At 37.6% G+C, this 17,021-nt stretch overlaps 1 protein-coding gene across 2 annotated transcripts in view; it reads right to left on the bottom strand.

Annotated features, from left to right (window-relative positions):
• The window catches only part of LOC114319503 (ARM repeat superfamily protein), a 36,477-nt gene extending 20,663 nt beyond the window's left edge, over positions 1-15,814 (bottom strand). For both annotated transcript variants that reach the window (XR_003649453.2, XM_028266526.2), the window contains exons 1-10: positions 15,661-15,814; positions 15,482-15,545; positions 14,885-14,993; positions 13,069-13,131; positions 12,807-12,910; positions 11,186-11,252; positions 10,939-11,010; positions 10,264-10,425; positions 7,356-7,429; positions 7,181-7,278 (exon numbers count right to left, since the gene is read on the bottom strand). Coding sequence is in view for 1 of the 2 variants with exons in the window: in XM_028266526.2 (XP_028122327.2) it covers positions 7,181-7,278; positions 7,356-7,429; positions 10,264-10,425; positions 10,939-11,010; positions 11,186-11,252; positions 12,807-12,910; positions 13,069-13,131; positions 14,885-14,993; positions 15,482-15,545; positions 15,661-15,733 (886 nt within the window). In the remaining variant the exon portion in view is untranslated. The remainder of the gene's footprint in view (positions 1-7,180; positions 7,279-7,355; positions 7,430-10,263; positions 10,426-10,938; positions 11,011-11,185; positions 11,253-12,806; positions 12,911-13,068; positions 13,132-14,884; positions 14,994-15,481; positions 15,546-15,660) is intronic.
• Positions 15,815-17,021: the final 1,207 nt, after the last annotated feature.

The following is a 17,021-nucleotide window of genomic DNA, read 5'->3' as shown; positions in this document are numbered from 1 at the left end:
GCATCCACTAGTTAAGAACCATGTATGAGAAGCGAATCAAGAGCGAGAATAGCATAATGCATTATTCCTTCTGTCCCTTAGACACAACTAGAAAGTTAGCATCACTTCCATCGTCATACTCAACTCAAGCCATTGTCCAAAAAAGGCATGAAGAAGCAGGAAACACTTACAACTTCAAATAAACTCTTTGAAGTTTCAAAAATAGCATTGTACCTCTTGCAAGGCAATTTGTTGCTCATTTGCTTCATCTCATCTCTTTGATTATGAGTTTGGTTTGGAAAACATCATTGCTCCTTCCAATTGAGAAATTCATCTCGGTTTTTTCACCAAAATTTGTAGCGAATGCTCTACCACAGCCTCCTAATCTCGGTTTCTTCACCAAAATTCGCAGCGAATGCTTTACCACAGCCTCCTATTTTGATCTCTATCTCTTCCTCTCTTAGCCATTATTGGATCGAAAATCGATTCACCAAGAACACAATGATTCACCCTATAAAGATGACCCGCAAGCCCTGATGTCAGATTGAATGTGTCCACTCTGCAACTACAGACTTCGCTATGTTCAACCAAGCCAAGAACCGGATTCGTAAAGTCGAAGGTCAAAGAACCAAGTGGTACGAAGGTCTTCGTTGATCAAGACTTGCGAAGATTCAAAACCAAGTCTTCAGCGAAGATTCACACTAAAATCTCGAAACCTTTCACGATGCTAGAAGAAACCAAGAACTATAATGTCGACACCACCAGACAAGGACCCAGATTAGGATAGGGCAAGATTTGCGAACTAAGAACACTTTTGCGAACTGAGAACACTTGTGCGAACTCGTTGCGAACTATAGAGACAAACTGAAATCGCAAGACCAGGAATGTCCTACGAACTTGACTCATGAAAGGGATTCAAGAACCCCCTACGAATGCCAACTCGAATCGGGAAACTATGTCACAATTGCGAACTCGATGGGTCTTCAAATTGCAATCGAAGCTTCAAATCGAGTCTGATTTCACTTCAAGACAGCAAACACAAGTCTGATTTCGATTCAGTTAGCGAAGTCAATCTGCAAGTCGTTCGAACTTAGAGGTCGCAACCTTTAAGCCAGATGCAAACTGAAATTGCAATTGAAGCTTCAAATCGAGTCTGATTTCGCTTCAAGATAGCAAACACAAGTCTGATTTCGATTCAGTTAGCTAAGTCGATCTGCAAGTCGTTCGAACTTAGAGGTCGCAACCTTCAAGCCAGATGCAAACTGAAATCGCAAGTCCAATTGGAACTCGAAATCCAAAGTTCTCATCGAAGTTAACTCAAACAGCAGCAAGTCACAAGAGAGAACCCAAGGTCAGATCGCAAAGGAGTCCAGTTCGTAATCGCGAGTCGCAGAAGCTTGAATTCGGGTTGATTGTTGAATCGGGTCAGTTTCGCGATGAAGTCCCTGGCTTCTTGACAGACACAAATTAGATTAAAGCTTCAAACTAAGCTTGAATTCAAATACACAGGTCAAATTGCGATTGCTTGAACCAGGTCAGTGTTCTAGGTCAAAAGATTGAATGAATCTTAGGTGTTAGAATTTCCCATCTTTACCTTCACCTACTCCACTACACACTCCACTTCACCTACCTCCACTTCACCACACACTCCACTTCACCTAACCCACTATCACCTCCACTACACCTACTACCACATTTTCTTCTATATATAGATTGTATAGGAATTGTAATTTAAAAATCAATCTTGTAACACATCAAGATATATCAATCAATAATATACATCAGTTTATTTTACATGGTATCAGAGCAAAGTTAATAATTTAGTATTTTTCGCTTCACCGGCGGGCGGCAACCTCGCCTTGGCCGCCCGCCGGACCTCAACCTATTCCGCCGGACATCTACACATACCTTCACCTCGCCGCTCACGCCGGCGTTCGCTATGCCATGAAACAAACCCCTTCTCTCCTCTCTTCAGTCGCTGTCTCTCTCTCTTCCTTAACAGTGGCAATGGATGTTGCTGTTACCACTTCTTCGTCACTCTCACTTCCGTCTATCTCGCTCCTATTCTCGGTGCTTAGAGCTTTGCCAAGTTGTTGGCTTTTGAACCAATCTTGCCAAGATGCAGAATGAGGAGGGACAGAACATGGATCTTTACATCCCCAGGAAGTGTTCTGCCACGAACAGGCTGATCACTGCTAAGGATCATGCATCTGTCCAAATTAACGTTGGGCATTTGGATGAGGCTGGCTGTTATACTGGTCAATTCACCACTTTTGCGCTCTGTGGATTTGTTCGTGCCCAGGGAGATGCTGACAGTGCTGTTGATAGGCTCTGGCAGAAGAAGAAAGTTGAAGCCCGACCTCTTCAAGACCAACCCACCGGCCAATGAAAAATGCACCAACCCAACATGAATGATGTCCACATGGGTTATTATTCTGCAGCACTAAAATTCCACAACTGTTTTCCCAACACATGTGGCACCTCCTTCAACAAGAGCTGAAACCACAAAAGATGTTCGAGAAGCAGCTTCATGTGTCCGTACCCAGTCTCGGTTGCCAAACCCAGTTACAAATCCATCTATATCAAATACATCTGAGACGGCGAAAGTGAGGCCAGTCAAAGGGTGAGGAGCTTTGGGAGGAGCAGGCTGAGGCGTTGGAAGCAACTGAAACCTCTTCACAAATGCCACAAGTGCTGGATTGTTAAGCTTTCTGTTTTGTTTGAAGCTTTGGCACAGAGAGAGAGTGTGTGCGTGTTCACCCCAGACCCACTATCCCTCTCTCTCTCTCTCTGGTATATTCCCTCTCTCTCTCTTTTTGTCCCCCACCATCATTGTTTCCACCACCCACTTTAATTCTATCCATAACAGACCCACTATCCCCACTCTATCTCCTCCCTTTGCATCCACCGCCCAAAATTCCCTTGTTCCCCACTTCCTTTCTTTTATATATATCTATATATATCTTTTTTTTTTAGTTAAAAAAAAAAAAAAACAAAAAAAAATCTCTCCTCATCAACAGAGACCAAGTCCACACCAATCGCACGGGCTCTATCAGCTGGGGCATATGGATCATGCGAAATTACATGCATACCAAGGCTTTTTGCACACCAACCATATTTTATTCATAGCCGGGGATCAATCCCGATCAGAATTTTACAGCAGCAAAAAAAAAAAAAAAAAAAAAAAAAAAAAAAAAAAAAAAAAAATTCCAACACCCACAACAACGGCTTTGTTTTCTTTTCTGCAGACGGCCACCCACCGACCTCACTTCGCTACTCTGCCGCCGGTCTCTTCTTTTTGCCTCCGTCCTGGGCAGTCCTTGACGGTGCTGCCTCCGTGTTTCCCACTCCACTGGGCACGCTCACTACTCCCCGCTCCTCCACTGCAGCATATGGAGGACCTCCAAATCGGAACATCACGGTGGCCTTCCGCTTCAGCTCTTTATTTTCTGCTTTCAGCACACTTATCTCTGCTCGCGCATCCTTATACATGCGTTGGAGCAGAGCCAGCTGGGAATTTAAATGCTGCACCTCATTTGTCCTACTCTGCAGCCGGTTCGACAAATTTGTGACCGCCGTCATGGTTTCCACGCATGACTTCAGAGTGTACTGATTAGCCTCAATATCAGTTTGCACCGCCATTTTTTGCTCCACAGACCGCATCGGAAAGTTCAACGGAGCAAAACCAGCGGTGTTTGGTTGAGGTTCACTGGCCACCGCACCAGTTATCTCTCTTGTTGACTCGTTCAGGTCGGGAAAGAGAGTGAGCAGACTCCGGGAAGAAGAGGCCATTTTTCTGGGCAACAGAGTGTTACAGATTTTCTCTCTCCGACGAGGCTGAGTTTTTCAGCGAAGGGTTGGTTTCAGAGGTTTCAGAATGGTATGCCTCAGCCTCAGCCTTCGTCTTGGTTAAATAGCCGAGGCAGCCACGCGTATCGCGCGCCACTTGCCGCCAGACGACAAACGCCAGACGACAAACGGGCGCGCAAGCCAAGGCGCCCACGTGCCTCGCCATCATGTCCGGCACACCTTTTGATGAATTGGGCACGCCTTTTGATGGCACGCCTTTTTATGGATTGGGCACGCTTTTTGATGGCACGCCTTTTGAAAGATTGGGCACACCTTTTGAGGGTGCGACTTTTTAGGGGTCCGACAAGACTCTGTAAACTGTCCCGACATAGATTCCGGTTAGTTTCTACAAGGGTCCGACAAGACTCTGTAAACTGTCCCGACATAGATTCCGGTTAGTTTCTACAAGGGTCCGACAAGACTCTGTAAACTGTCCCGACATTGATTCCGGTTAGTTTCTACAAGGGTCCAGCACGACTCCGTCAACTGTCACATAAACTGTCTCCTACAACGGTCCGACATGACCCCATAAACTGTCTTCTACATCGGAATGACACCCCCATACAGTGTCCTCTACAACGTTATGACACCACCATACAGTGTCCTCTACAACGTTATGACACCCCATACAGTGTCTTCACCAACCGGTCTGACACGACCATACAGTGTCTCCTATCCTTTTTTATTTTTATGTATTTTCTTGTTTTGTTACTCTCTCCAAACTCAAGTTGGTTAGTTTCTCTCCTCCTTGAGTTTGCGGGGGGCTGTTAGAATTTCCCATCTTTACCTTCACCTACTCCACTACACACTCCACTTCACCTACCTCCACTTCACCACACACTCCACTTCACCTAACCCACTATCACCTCCACTACACCTACTACCACATTTTCTTCTATATATAGATTGTATAGGAATTGTAATTTAAAAATCAATCTTGTAACACATCAAGATATATCAATCAATAATATACATCAGTTTATTTTACATTAGGCTTCGATGAACTCGATTTTGGCCGGCCAGAGTCATTGCGAAATTGAATCTCACTCCCACAACTCGATGAAGAGGTGTGACTCGACATTGTGAAGACAAATCCAAGTCTAGGGTTTCCTGGATCAATGTATGATCACCAAGGACTATTTGTAAAAATACAACTCTGCTGCAAATAGAGATTAGATTTCGAGAACTACACTCAGACTTGAAAGAGTTTAGGCACAAAAACTGTCACGACCCACTCCCCGTACCCAAGGGTTAAGCATCGTGATGGCCAGTAACCGAAGTTACCTACGACCAATTCTTAAACAAATCAATAAACGCAAGCAAAAGTAATATTTAAGTAAGGGTACGAAAATAATCATTGGAGCTTCTATTTTTATTACAAAATTTATTGACCAAAAAGGTCGATATTTATATATAAAAATATCATAAAGGTGCTGTGTGTGTGTCTATCCTGCAGCCCCGCATCTAAGACTTTCCAAAAGCTATTTCTGAATTGCATGTTTCCTGAAAATTGGTAAACAACTATAAGCACATGGCAGAGTGAGAAATATTATACCAAGAGTATAAGGGCACGAAATAACCATGGATAGTTATGTAGCCAAAACATTTACATAACTCAGTTTGGTAAATAAGTCATTTAAGTAGCAGAAACTGAAATACAGATATTATGTAAATATATCGCCATAACCACGGTACAGAACAGAACAGAGCACAGGTCACAGAAGTGACAGTCAGAACAGAGGTACGGATTCAAGAGGTGGCTCCCACAATAGTGTAGCACTTAGCTCCGCACAACACTTTGGTCCGCACAGAACAGAGGTACGGATTCAAGAGGTGGCTCGTACGAATTCTAGAGGTGAATCCCACAATAGTGTAGCACTTTGCTCCGCACAGAACAGAGGTCAATGGATCAGAGGGCCACAAAGTAACCAAACAGAGGCCAATAGTTATTTAAGTCCCCCAAGACATGGGACTCCCGTGGTGGTACTTATAAAACATAATTGTATATAAGGTCATAGCCAAATATTCTTTAAAATATAAACAAACATATCCATGGATTTCCTTTTAAACAAATAGGGTTCAGAAGATAAACCATGTAACTGAAATCTTTATAAAACATAACTTTTATTAATATACTAATAAAATATAACTTGTATAAAACAGATTTTGGTAAGTTAAAACATACGTAAAATACATTTTGGTGACTCAAGGTATAATATAAATCACCTTAACTTTAATACCTTACTCTTTCTTTCCACTATCAAAGACCCTTTCACCTTTCACTATTTTTTCCTTCTTCCTCTCTTATCTTTCATTCCTTCCTTTCTTCTTTTCTTTTCCTTTCTTCTTTCCTTCCTTTCTTTCTTTTCTTTTCTTCTTTCCTTCTCTCCAGGTGAGACGCCTCCTCCTTAAATAGAGAGGAGAAACCACTCTGTGGCCAACATGTGGTCAGGCGTCGCTTTCCCACAGATTTAATTCATAATTATATAGATTCATTTTTATCCTTAATAGATATTTAAGATAATTACCTTTTGACCCAATATTTTAATATAATTATATAAATAAAATAATATCTAATTAATTACACTTTATCATATACCAACAGAAAATAAATTATTTATTTTACTACCACACCTATTATTATTATTATTTATATTTTGACCACTAGACTCATAATAATTATATTATTTTGTAAAATTGCGCATAATAATATATAAAAAATTATATATATTTTTCGAATTGAGATTAAATAATATTAGTATAAATTCTACAGAATAATTAAAAATCTGGGTTGTTACAGAACCAACTGCTTTGATACCAAAATGATGAAACCAATCAAGAAGGAGATTTCATTTGAGAGGGAAAATTCCAAAATAGGTGTAAGAGCTCTCAAGCTCTGAAATATTTTATATCGAAATATCATAAAACTCAATACTAGAGGAGCCTAATCTTATATTTATAGGATAAAGACCCAACTAACTCTATCTAACTCTCATGGTGCTAAACATAACAAACCAACTAACTCTAACTAACTCTTATGGTGCTAAGCATAACAACCATACTAGTTCTAACTACATCAAGATGTTAGTCCAGTCACATAAGATCTTTTGACTTTTTAACATAAGTCACATATTGCTCAGTAATAATTGTACATTGAAATTTTGATTATCATATGTATTGCATATAACTAAAAGAATGAGAAAGAGGGAGGACAAAAAAATTAACATATGCCAGACCACCATAAATCCTTGGAAAATTAGGACTCTGGTGAATGATCCAAGTTTGGCATCTTTTAAACACAAGTAAACATTAAATCCCAAAAGAGCTTCAGAAGTTGAGCATAAGGGCATACCAGATTCATCAATAAACATAAAAACATTCTCCTTGGACATAAGCCTTCCAATTATCATCATTGCTCTTGCTCTCAAGATTGATCCAATTGATGCATTGCTACACAAAGATATAACTTTCAAGGCATGGAAGGAGCAAAAATGAAAAATTAAAAACATGATTTTATCATTCAATACCTTATCATGGTACTAAGTAGTTGAAGAAGGGTAGTCCTTGACAAGAACTCCGTACTATGCTGAATTTCTGCCAACTTCATCCGCCAAATACCCAGCAGAAGACAGGGCAGCATAACTCAGGTAATAATTGAAGAATAAAAAATATATATAAAAAAAACATAAATTGAGAGGCCAAAAAACTGCCGTAATCAAGAAAAACAGATTTCATTACTTCTCCTGTCCCAAGAGTAGGAGATCCTTAACAATCAAGGGTCAAGGAGACAAGTGGAACTTTGAAGACAGCAAATCCAAGAAGTAAAACTAAAACAAACTCCAAATTTAGATTGCCACAAAAACTTCATTTAAATTGTTAATTTCTGCTTCTTTAGTTCTGTTGGAGGACAACAGGTTAAAACATAGTGGAAAATTAGAAGAATTTGGAGTTCTTTCACGCAATCCTGTCTTGCTCAAGTAAAATAAACAATTTCTACTGCTACCTCCCACAATCTAAAACCACTCTAGTTTCCTAGCCATTGTAAATTACTTTAATCCAAGGTTTTATATGTCATTCTCAAAGAATAACAAAGTTACAGACATTCCAATTGAGACTTCAACCAAAATATGGAAAATTCTAGGCTGAATGACCCAAAACTTAATAGCCTAAAGTAATAGGGCCAAGAGGTTACCAGTATCTATATAATTATCAGTAGCAACGGGCGCTTCTGATTACAACGCTGAGTAATATACCAGTGCCCACATTATCCGCAGAAGTTGCATGCTGTGTACTAGATGTTTATGACACTGAGGCAAACAAACACAACCAGACGAATGTGCAAAAGATCATACCGGAGTGCGCCATCACCATTCAGGTATGCATCTATGGAGCTACACATGTACCAAGAAATTTCAAGGAACCAAGGGTAACTGTAACGGTATCACTACCACTACTCAAGTTGACACTATATCTTAGGTAAGGCAACTAGGTTTGTCACATTGTGGCCAAAGGCAGAAAGACAATATTAGTCACCATGTAAAAGAGATGAAAACACACAAGAATCACAAAGCGCATCCTCAAATTGTCATGTATTACTTCTCATTGAAGCATATCAAATGGCTGTAGCAACATGCAAAATCATTATTCTAATTTGAGTTCTAATAACAAAAGGTAATATTGATTGTCAGCAAATCCATTTGATACTAGCTTTAATTGCACATTCTCTCAACTAACAGTATAAACACAAAATAGAATGATTGCATGAGTATTTAATGTGCTTTGTTGCACGCTTTTGGCCGTCTTTCTTTTCAAGTGTTCATGCCAAGGTTCTGAAAAGCGGTTGCGGTCGCCGTAACGGTGGCGGTGGCGCGGTTGCGGTTGCCGGGTGTAAAGGCCGTAGCGTAACGGTTGCGGTAACCGGCACCGTGAATTTTTTTATTTTTAGCACAATTTAAAAAAAACTTACTGATACGCATATTTTTTTTCCATAATCATATTTATTGGGTTTAAAATAAATATTGATCAATTTTTGTAAATTTTTAAGTATGATCCAATATATTTTATATTTTTAAATCACTATAAACTGAGTTTTTTACATTTTATTTTAATAATTAATGACTTTATATTATACAAAAAATTCATCACTAACTATTATATACAAAATAAACAATGACAAAAGTAATAGAATAAATAAGAGCCTAAATATATATATATATATATATACATATTTTAACCAAGTCAAATAGATAATGACCACATTTATTATTATTATTATTATTATTATTATTATTATTATTATTATAATCAAACAATATATAGATAGACACACACAAACAAAATGGTTGAGTGATAGCAGCTGAATAGAATAGCATAAGTCTTAAAATTTCAACAAATCAATAACATGTTCTTCATCTTCCCTCTTCTCTCTCTATCTCTTGCTCCTCCATCTTCTCTCTTTATCTTCCCTCTTCTCTCTATCCTTCTTTCACCATTTTCAGCTTTTTTTGGTGTGTTTTTTTCGAAAGAAACAGTTCGGAACCATTACGACTGTTACAGCACCGTTACAACCGCTACGGCAGCCGCTACAGCCGACACACCTGTAAATCTCAATCACACTGCAAAAGCGGCCGTAACGGGTGGCGGTAACTACCAAAACTAGGGCTGTTCAAAAATCCTTTCAAACCGGTAATCCAGATCGAATCAGACCGAATCATACGGTTTGGTTCGGTTTCGGATTAAGAAATATGAGAACCGTAAAAACGGTTCGGTTAATGGATTTTATGAAAAAACCGTGGTTCGAACCGAACCGAATTTTAAAAGATATATGTATAATATCAAGTTTTATTTTTATTAATTGGTTTTTTATAATTTTAATGATATTATGATAGTATAGATATGTAGTATTAAGTAATGCCTTAATATTATTAGTTTTTATCATGAGTTAAATGTAATTAGTTTGAGTAATTATTTTGCTAATATTAACAATTTATTCTTGTAAATAGAAATTTTTGGAACTGTAAACCAAACCGAAACCGAACCGTTTTTTCGGTTTGGTTCTGGTCCGGTTTTACAAGTGTAACGGTCTGGTCTGGTTCTCAAAATCACAGAACCGTTAAGATCGGTTCGGTTCTTGGATTTTCTCAGAACCGAACCAATCCGGACCGTGTACACCCCTAACCAAAACCGTTACGTAACGGCGTTACGTAACCGTTGCGGCCGCTTTTTAAAACCATGGTTCATGCAAAAATAATATGATAAAATGAAGACACACCACAATCCTCGCTCAAATTAAAATGTAGCATGAGAAGTGCTAACATAGTTTAGAATACATAATAAATGATTATCATACAGGAGTCTCCCCATATAACATAATGCAACTATTAGCAAACAGACACACCCAGGAATTATACAAAATGCAAGTTAACAATGCCAAACCTCATAAAAGAGCTCCAAAACACTCAAAGCTGCGAGTGTGTCATTCACATTGCTTATCTCTGCCTCTAATGGACTAAGAAGATTTGAGTTGTAAACTACAGTGGCTACAGAGCTGGAAATAGAGAATAGCTTCACAATTAAAGCTAAAACCCGAACCCGTCCCTGAAACATGTTGAAGGACAAGAAAACATTCAGAGAAACAATTGCCAGATAATCTCAATTTTCATAGAGATTGAGAATGACCATAACCAGCACACTCATTGAGATTTAAATAAAACTTATGCCTAATGTACTTGGTAACTTTTTAAGGAAGAAGCCCTCGGCAATATAATTCAGTAGAGATGACCTTTTTTATAATTAACTCAAGGACACCGACAGAAAGGTTCACATTTGACACGATTACATTACAAGGCTAAGACAGTAAACAGAAATGGTATGAAACTATCACATGGTGGCATGTCTAAATTCAAATATGCTTATACATGGCCAAAATGTTCAAGATCAGCATGTTTTGATTATATGGAAAATTCGATTTAGCCATCAATAATAGTACAGGCTCAAGAATTAACAGCCACAATTATAAGAAAACTGCTCATTGATATGAACACTTTGTGTTGAATGCTGCCTAAATTTCATAAACCTAATTTATCAATTATGTAGTATCAACTATGATACCAGTGATGAGCATCCTGCTGCTACATTTCTGAGGTGAGTAGCTTCATTGGTATTAGCTGGAAAGATGATGTTCTGCAACAAATTAGCAAGAAAATAAAACAAAATAAACATCAGGATTCATAGAAAATGATCATGCTATTCGGTGCAAGACAAAAAGAAGCTTTGAAGTTGTGATTATCTTATGTTCTAAAGAAAATAAAACCGAAAAAATTAAAAAGCTTTCAACTCAAAGCAGACAAATCCTTACCATTCCTTCTGCAGAGCCAGCAAAATTCCTAATTGCATCCATTGCTGCAGCGGCAACTTGTTCATCGCTACAGACAACAAAGCAATTGATTTCACATCCTTTACTTTTTTGCATGATTTATGAAACAAAATGGCATGCAGAGAGCAAAATAAAGAAGATACTATGAAGGTGACTACTACCATATTGATAGTAGTAATTTTTATTTTTTTTTGGGGACAAAACATTGATAGTTGTATGATAACAACATCTGTCCAACAAACACTGAGCAACTATAAATTAAAATATAGAACATTAATAAATCTCCAAGTGCTTTCTACACCGCTGTGCGATCCTCATTTCAGACCCCTTTAACGGGTGACAATGCTACAAAACTCTCTGCTAGCTACTTATCCAAAAGAAAGAAGAAAGTTTGCGCTAGCTACATCACAAATTTAACATCTGGAACGAGACTCTTGGTTTCCTTCTTGGAAATAAAGGTAAATCAGGTGTCAGCCATATTTTTTAGAGAGCACAATTACTCAAGTTTCCTATCTTTATGGAGTCAATGTTGTAAATAGAGCTCAGTATGACCTTGACCTCTAGGAAACAAAAGAAGAACTTAAGGTGATAATCACAACATGATTCGATGGATTAACAAAGGGATTCACATGTTAAACAAAATCAATGAGTCTTTTGAATCAATGAATCTTATGAGGATTTTGAAAATTTTGCTTGGTTGCAGTCCAAAATCAACCAACAAGATCATTTGAAGGTCTTGAAAAATTCCCTCAATTGCCTCTACCTGAATGATTGTCAATCACATAAGATTTTGCCTTCATTTGGTTGCAGTCCAAAATCAACCAACGACATCATTTGAAGGTTTTGAAAAATTCCCTTAATCACATAAGATTTTGCTTTCATTTACGGGGAGAGAGAGAGGGAGAGAGGGAGAGAGAGAGAGATCATCTAAACTTTCTGGCAACAAGAATATTCTGAAACAACATGAAGTCTATAGCACATGTCAAAACCAACTTCATGATAAATTGTGCACCTGTCTATTCTCTTGATACTATAATTACCCAGACATAAGTCCTTCCAATTTTCAAAAAACCCTTCCAATCTTTCTGATCTACCTTCTGGATACAAGGTAAGGGATTAAAAACAAATACCACTAGAGAGGAGCACAAGCTAAAATGTGAACATACTGCATATCCTAATGGCACAACCATCCAACGTCCAGTGAAAGGGAATATGATGAAAATATTATAAGAATAAATATCCAGCATCCAACATAAAGTTTGGACAAGGGGCTGACTTCCAACAAGAGTGCTAAGTGTCTTGGACCTTCACCTCAAAACAACATGAAATGCAACACAGATGTAGCTAGATTCTAATTCACTCTTTCCATCACTTGATATATATGTATGTGTGTGTGTGTGTGTCTGTGTGTGTCATTCAGCTGAGTCCTTAACACGTTTCACACCTTAAAGCATTCCCATTAACCAAAAAGTAAATGACAATGAGAAAAACTCTTTATCATTAGTGAGTTAAGTAAATTACAAACACAATAGAAAAGCCAAATGCAACAAAAAATAATAATAATAATAATAATAATAATAAATTGAATATTCTGGCAGCTTACCCATCAGTTAGGCACTTAAGCAAAAGTGGATACACATCATACTCAATAACTAGCCGTGCAGCAGAAACGGTGGTTTCATCAGAATTCTCCAAAAGGCAAGAAACCTGCTCAGAGTTATCATGATGCCAAAGCCAGTTAAAACAATTGCCTTTATTTGGTGTATTACTAAACCAAAACAATAGCTTAAAATTTGCCCGTCTCCAACAACTTCAGAAAAAAGTAAGTACGATGATAAAGCTGAGATCGTTATAAATGTACGTACTGTTTTACAAGCGACACATCTGACTTTTTGAGAATCTGCCCCCAGACCAACTACTATAAAAGGCTGGAAAAAAGAAGATAGCAGAGATAGCTCATAAGTATAAGATCAATCATATTGTTTAACAAATTAAATCAAGAGAATCAGAACATAAATCTTTATCTCTAAGGGATTAAATAACGTGTAGAATCAGATGGAATTGAACAGAATCCATGGAAAATTGTTAATAAGCGATAGGTTCTTTGTAGCTGACTGAGATGTGATCCCTCGCAATCATGAACAAACAAAATTAATTATCAGAAAGATTCATGTAGCTAGTGGCGGAGACAGAAACCTAAATCAAAAGGGGCATTTATTAAGTTTTTACTAAATTTGAGTAAAAATTTCATATAATAGTGATATCACATCATCATTGACATATGATATCAACCAATAGTAAAGCAACATATGAAGGGTGAATTCTACATGCAAATATAACTAACACTCTAGTAACTTTTACATATATATATATAGTGAGATTAATTATATTTACATATCAATAATGATGGATATTACTTTTATATTGGGATTTTTTCACAAAATTTTCATACATAAAAAAATAATTTGTTGTAGTCCTTCATTTTCAATAAAATAATCACTATTGTTCTCATAAATTTAGAAATACCATTGACATTTTATTCTAAATATTATTTTTGTTTAAGATTTTATTTATATACATATATAAAAAAACTAAAAAAAAATTGTAAATCCAAAACCAGGGGGAGGGGCATGTGACCCCCCATGGCCTCCATGTAGCTCCGCCACTGCATGTAGCCAGTCTCGTTTGATAGGACTTAAGGCTTGATTTGGTTTGGTTTGCTTTAGCCTAAAACCACCAATAAGTGAGCAATAAGTATTCCAGACAGCATCCCAAAGATCAGTGATTCTACAATAGCAGCTTAAATTTGCAAGTTAGCACCCAACCTTTCCCTAAGAATTTTGCAAACAGAAGGCCACTGCTTGCCCTAGTACTAATTTCATGTCATCAAAGACTTTGCACTCAAACATGAGAAAACTCAAGTGAGACTCAACAAGATTTACATACAGGGAATTAGTAATAAGATCCATAAATAGTGATGACATTTGCACAGTACCATCTACATGATCATATGTTAAAGACATGTCAGTTCTTATTAGCATAAAATTACGAAGTGAAATATAATTACGTGCTTACAATCATTATCATGCTAACTAAATTATGTACTACAGAATTGCAAACCATGAACTTTGCATATTGATCGTGTAAGAAATATAAAATCTAGACAAAAAGCATCCCCCTGTAATATCAGGGGCAATCTCATTTTACCTCTAGCAATTAGTTTGGTTGAAAAACCAATTGACAGCCACAAAGCACCAAACAGAAAATCATATTACTATGTATTGGCAAAAAACCATGAAGTTTAAGTGGATCTCTTAAGTTTTCAGAATGCATGCCTGCCTGTTTCATAACAGAAATTAATCATTTCATGTGTAATTGTGGAAGAAGATGTTGGGTCTTTGCAGTCCACACTCCGTCCTTTGTCATTAACCGGGGTTTCTTATTCTCAATTTGAGAAAATCTAATTGTATTGAATTTGAGATTTTTTACCACTTTTCTTGTTCAGTAAAAAAAATGCAGTCATATTCCCAATGTTCAACTAGAAAATAGAAGCACCGGTTGATCATTGCAAATAGTCTCCCACTTAATATTGTATTTCAGTATCGGGAGCCCACCAAAAAGAGCAATATACATTACAAGTGGCATGAAAGGACAACAATTTGTCAAAGAAACTACACATACCATGTACTGTGGAATGAGGGAGGCCCCATATTTTGTCTTAAATATCCTCTCCAGACAAGCAACCAAAGCATTCTCAAGACCAGGCACATCCCCTTTCGTTTGTAAAGCACTGCAAGCATGATCATACTATCATGAAACAAACTCAAAAATTTTAAGGGTTAATTGCACGGACAACACGTCAACTATCACTGAATATCATACTCCTACCCTTCTCAACTTTAAAACCGTACATTGGACCACCCACCTATAAAATTATATCACTCTCACCGCTCCATGGGGCATTTGTACAATTTTATATAATTGACGGGGCTAAAGGTAGGGTTTGGAAATTGAGGGACCAAAGTAGGGTAGGATTTTATAGTCGATGGGGCTAAATGATTTTTTTATGGTCGACCAAAGTGATTAATTGAGAGATTGTCCGTGCAATTATTTATTAACACAACTTTTAACATCAAATTTTATAATGATTTTGAGTTATACATAAACAAATTCTAAGTAACTGAACTGCAAGAAATCAAGAACATGTCGATATCATTGAATTAAAGTAATATATGTATCTGTATGTGTGTATAGGTAGAGAGAGATGAAGAGGGTTACTTGATGATGACTGGAAGGGGGAAGCGATCAAGGAATTCCTTTGTAGAAGAGTCAGATTGAAAACCTGATAGATGACAAGATAGAAGGGAAAAGGTTATATATATATATATAGAGAGAGAGAGAGAGGGAGAGAGAGAGAGAAGAAATGTGAAGTGCAAGGAGTGTGAAGAGTGGATTACCGGGATGAAATGCGAAATCGGAAGCTGAGATGAGTAGCAGAGTAGGATCGCTAACTGAGTATTCCTCTTCCATGGGCCTACCTACCTACACAAAGAAGACGATGGAGAGGAAAAGAGAGGAATGGAGAGGCGTGCAATAACCTGACGGGCGGTGATTGAGGGCCCGAAATGGAGAGCCCCGAATGGCTCGAAATTCCATTTCGGGTAAAAAGAAAGAAAAAAAAAAAGAAAAAAGAAAGAAAAAAAAAAAACAGTTTCCAAAATTGGAAATTAGGGGTATTAGGGGCAACTTTTTTAGGGCTCTCAATCATTTTCCATAACGTGACTACTAAAACCAGCAATGTTGTGGCCCGAAATTTAGTGATTCGAATAGCTTGAAATTGTCGGTTGGTGGCCCGAAATTTACAATGACGTTGTTTTGAACATAAAATAAGTAAGGGCAATGCTAGAGACCTCTAATTTAGAGGCTCTAAACACACTTCTAATGAGGTGGAAAAGACAAAAAAAAAAAAAAAAAAAAAAAAAACCAAGACACCGCACTGATGTGGCAGTGGGTATCACTAGTGGTACCTCTAATTAGAGGTCCCAAGCATTTTTTAATAAGTAAAAACGATATCGTGTTTTGACAGTTTTAAATTATTTGAGTTATTGATTTTGTGACCTTTAAACATTTTTCTTACTAAAATTCAGTTGGCAAAAAAGAAGAACTTTATTAAAATTTTAAAATGGGTAAAATTGCTTTAAATCCTTAAATTATGATTTTTTTATATTTAGGCCTAGTTTGAGAAGATTGAAAAAAGACAAAAAGTCTAAAAGTTACTATCCTATTTAAGTCACATCATCTTATTTAAGTCACATCACCTCTCTAATACATCACTTCAAACCCAATCCAAACTCAACCCATATTTCATAAAAAGTCAAAAAAGTACACTTATTTAGTTTTCCCAAACTAGGCCTTAAGAAATATTTGAGATCTTAAAAATAAGATTTCTTATATACTGACATGGATAGGCCCACAAGACTTACGGCCCACAGCAAACAACCTCAAACCCATCGCTTGGGACCCATAGCATAACCCAGTTGGCAAAGCCCAGGACAGTTGGAGGCCACCTGGACATGGAGGGCCAATGGCATTCGGGCACATGGTAGGTGAAACACAGGCCACATCAGCAGACAAAGATCTGCAGAGTTATTGCCACAACACATCACCATTAATGCAGCCCATCACAGCATTTATTACGACAACACCCCCCGTCGGAACAGAGCTCTCTCACCCTGAACAAAGCAAGCTACGGCACAGGCTTTCGGTGGAACGGGGCACGTCACAAGAGACAGTGAAATGATTACCAAAAGATATTAAA

The sequence above is a fragment of the Camellia sinensis genome, chromosome 8, assembly GCF_055761805.1.
Source record: "Camellia sinensis isolate YWXY chromosome 8, ASM5576180v1, whole genome shotgun sequence".
Classification (NCBI taxonomy): Eukaryota; Viridiplantae; Streptophyta; class Magnoliopsida; order Ericales; family Theaceae; genus Camellia; species Camellia sinensis.
This window is presented reverse-complemented; position numbering and strand designations above follow the sequence as displayed.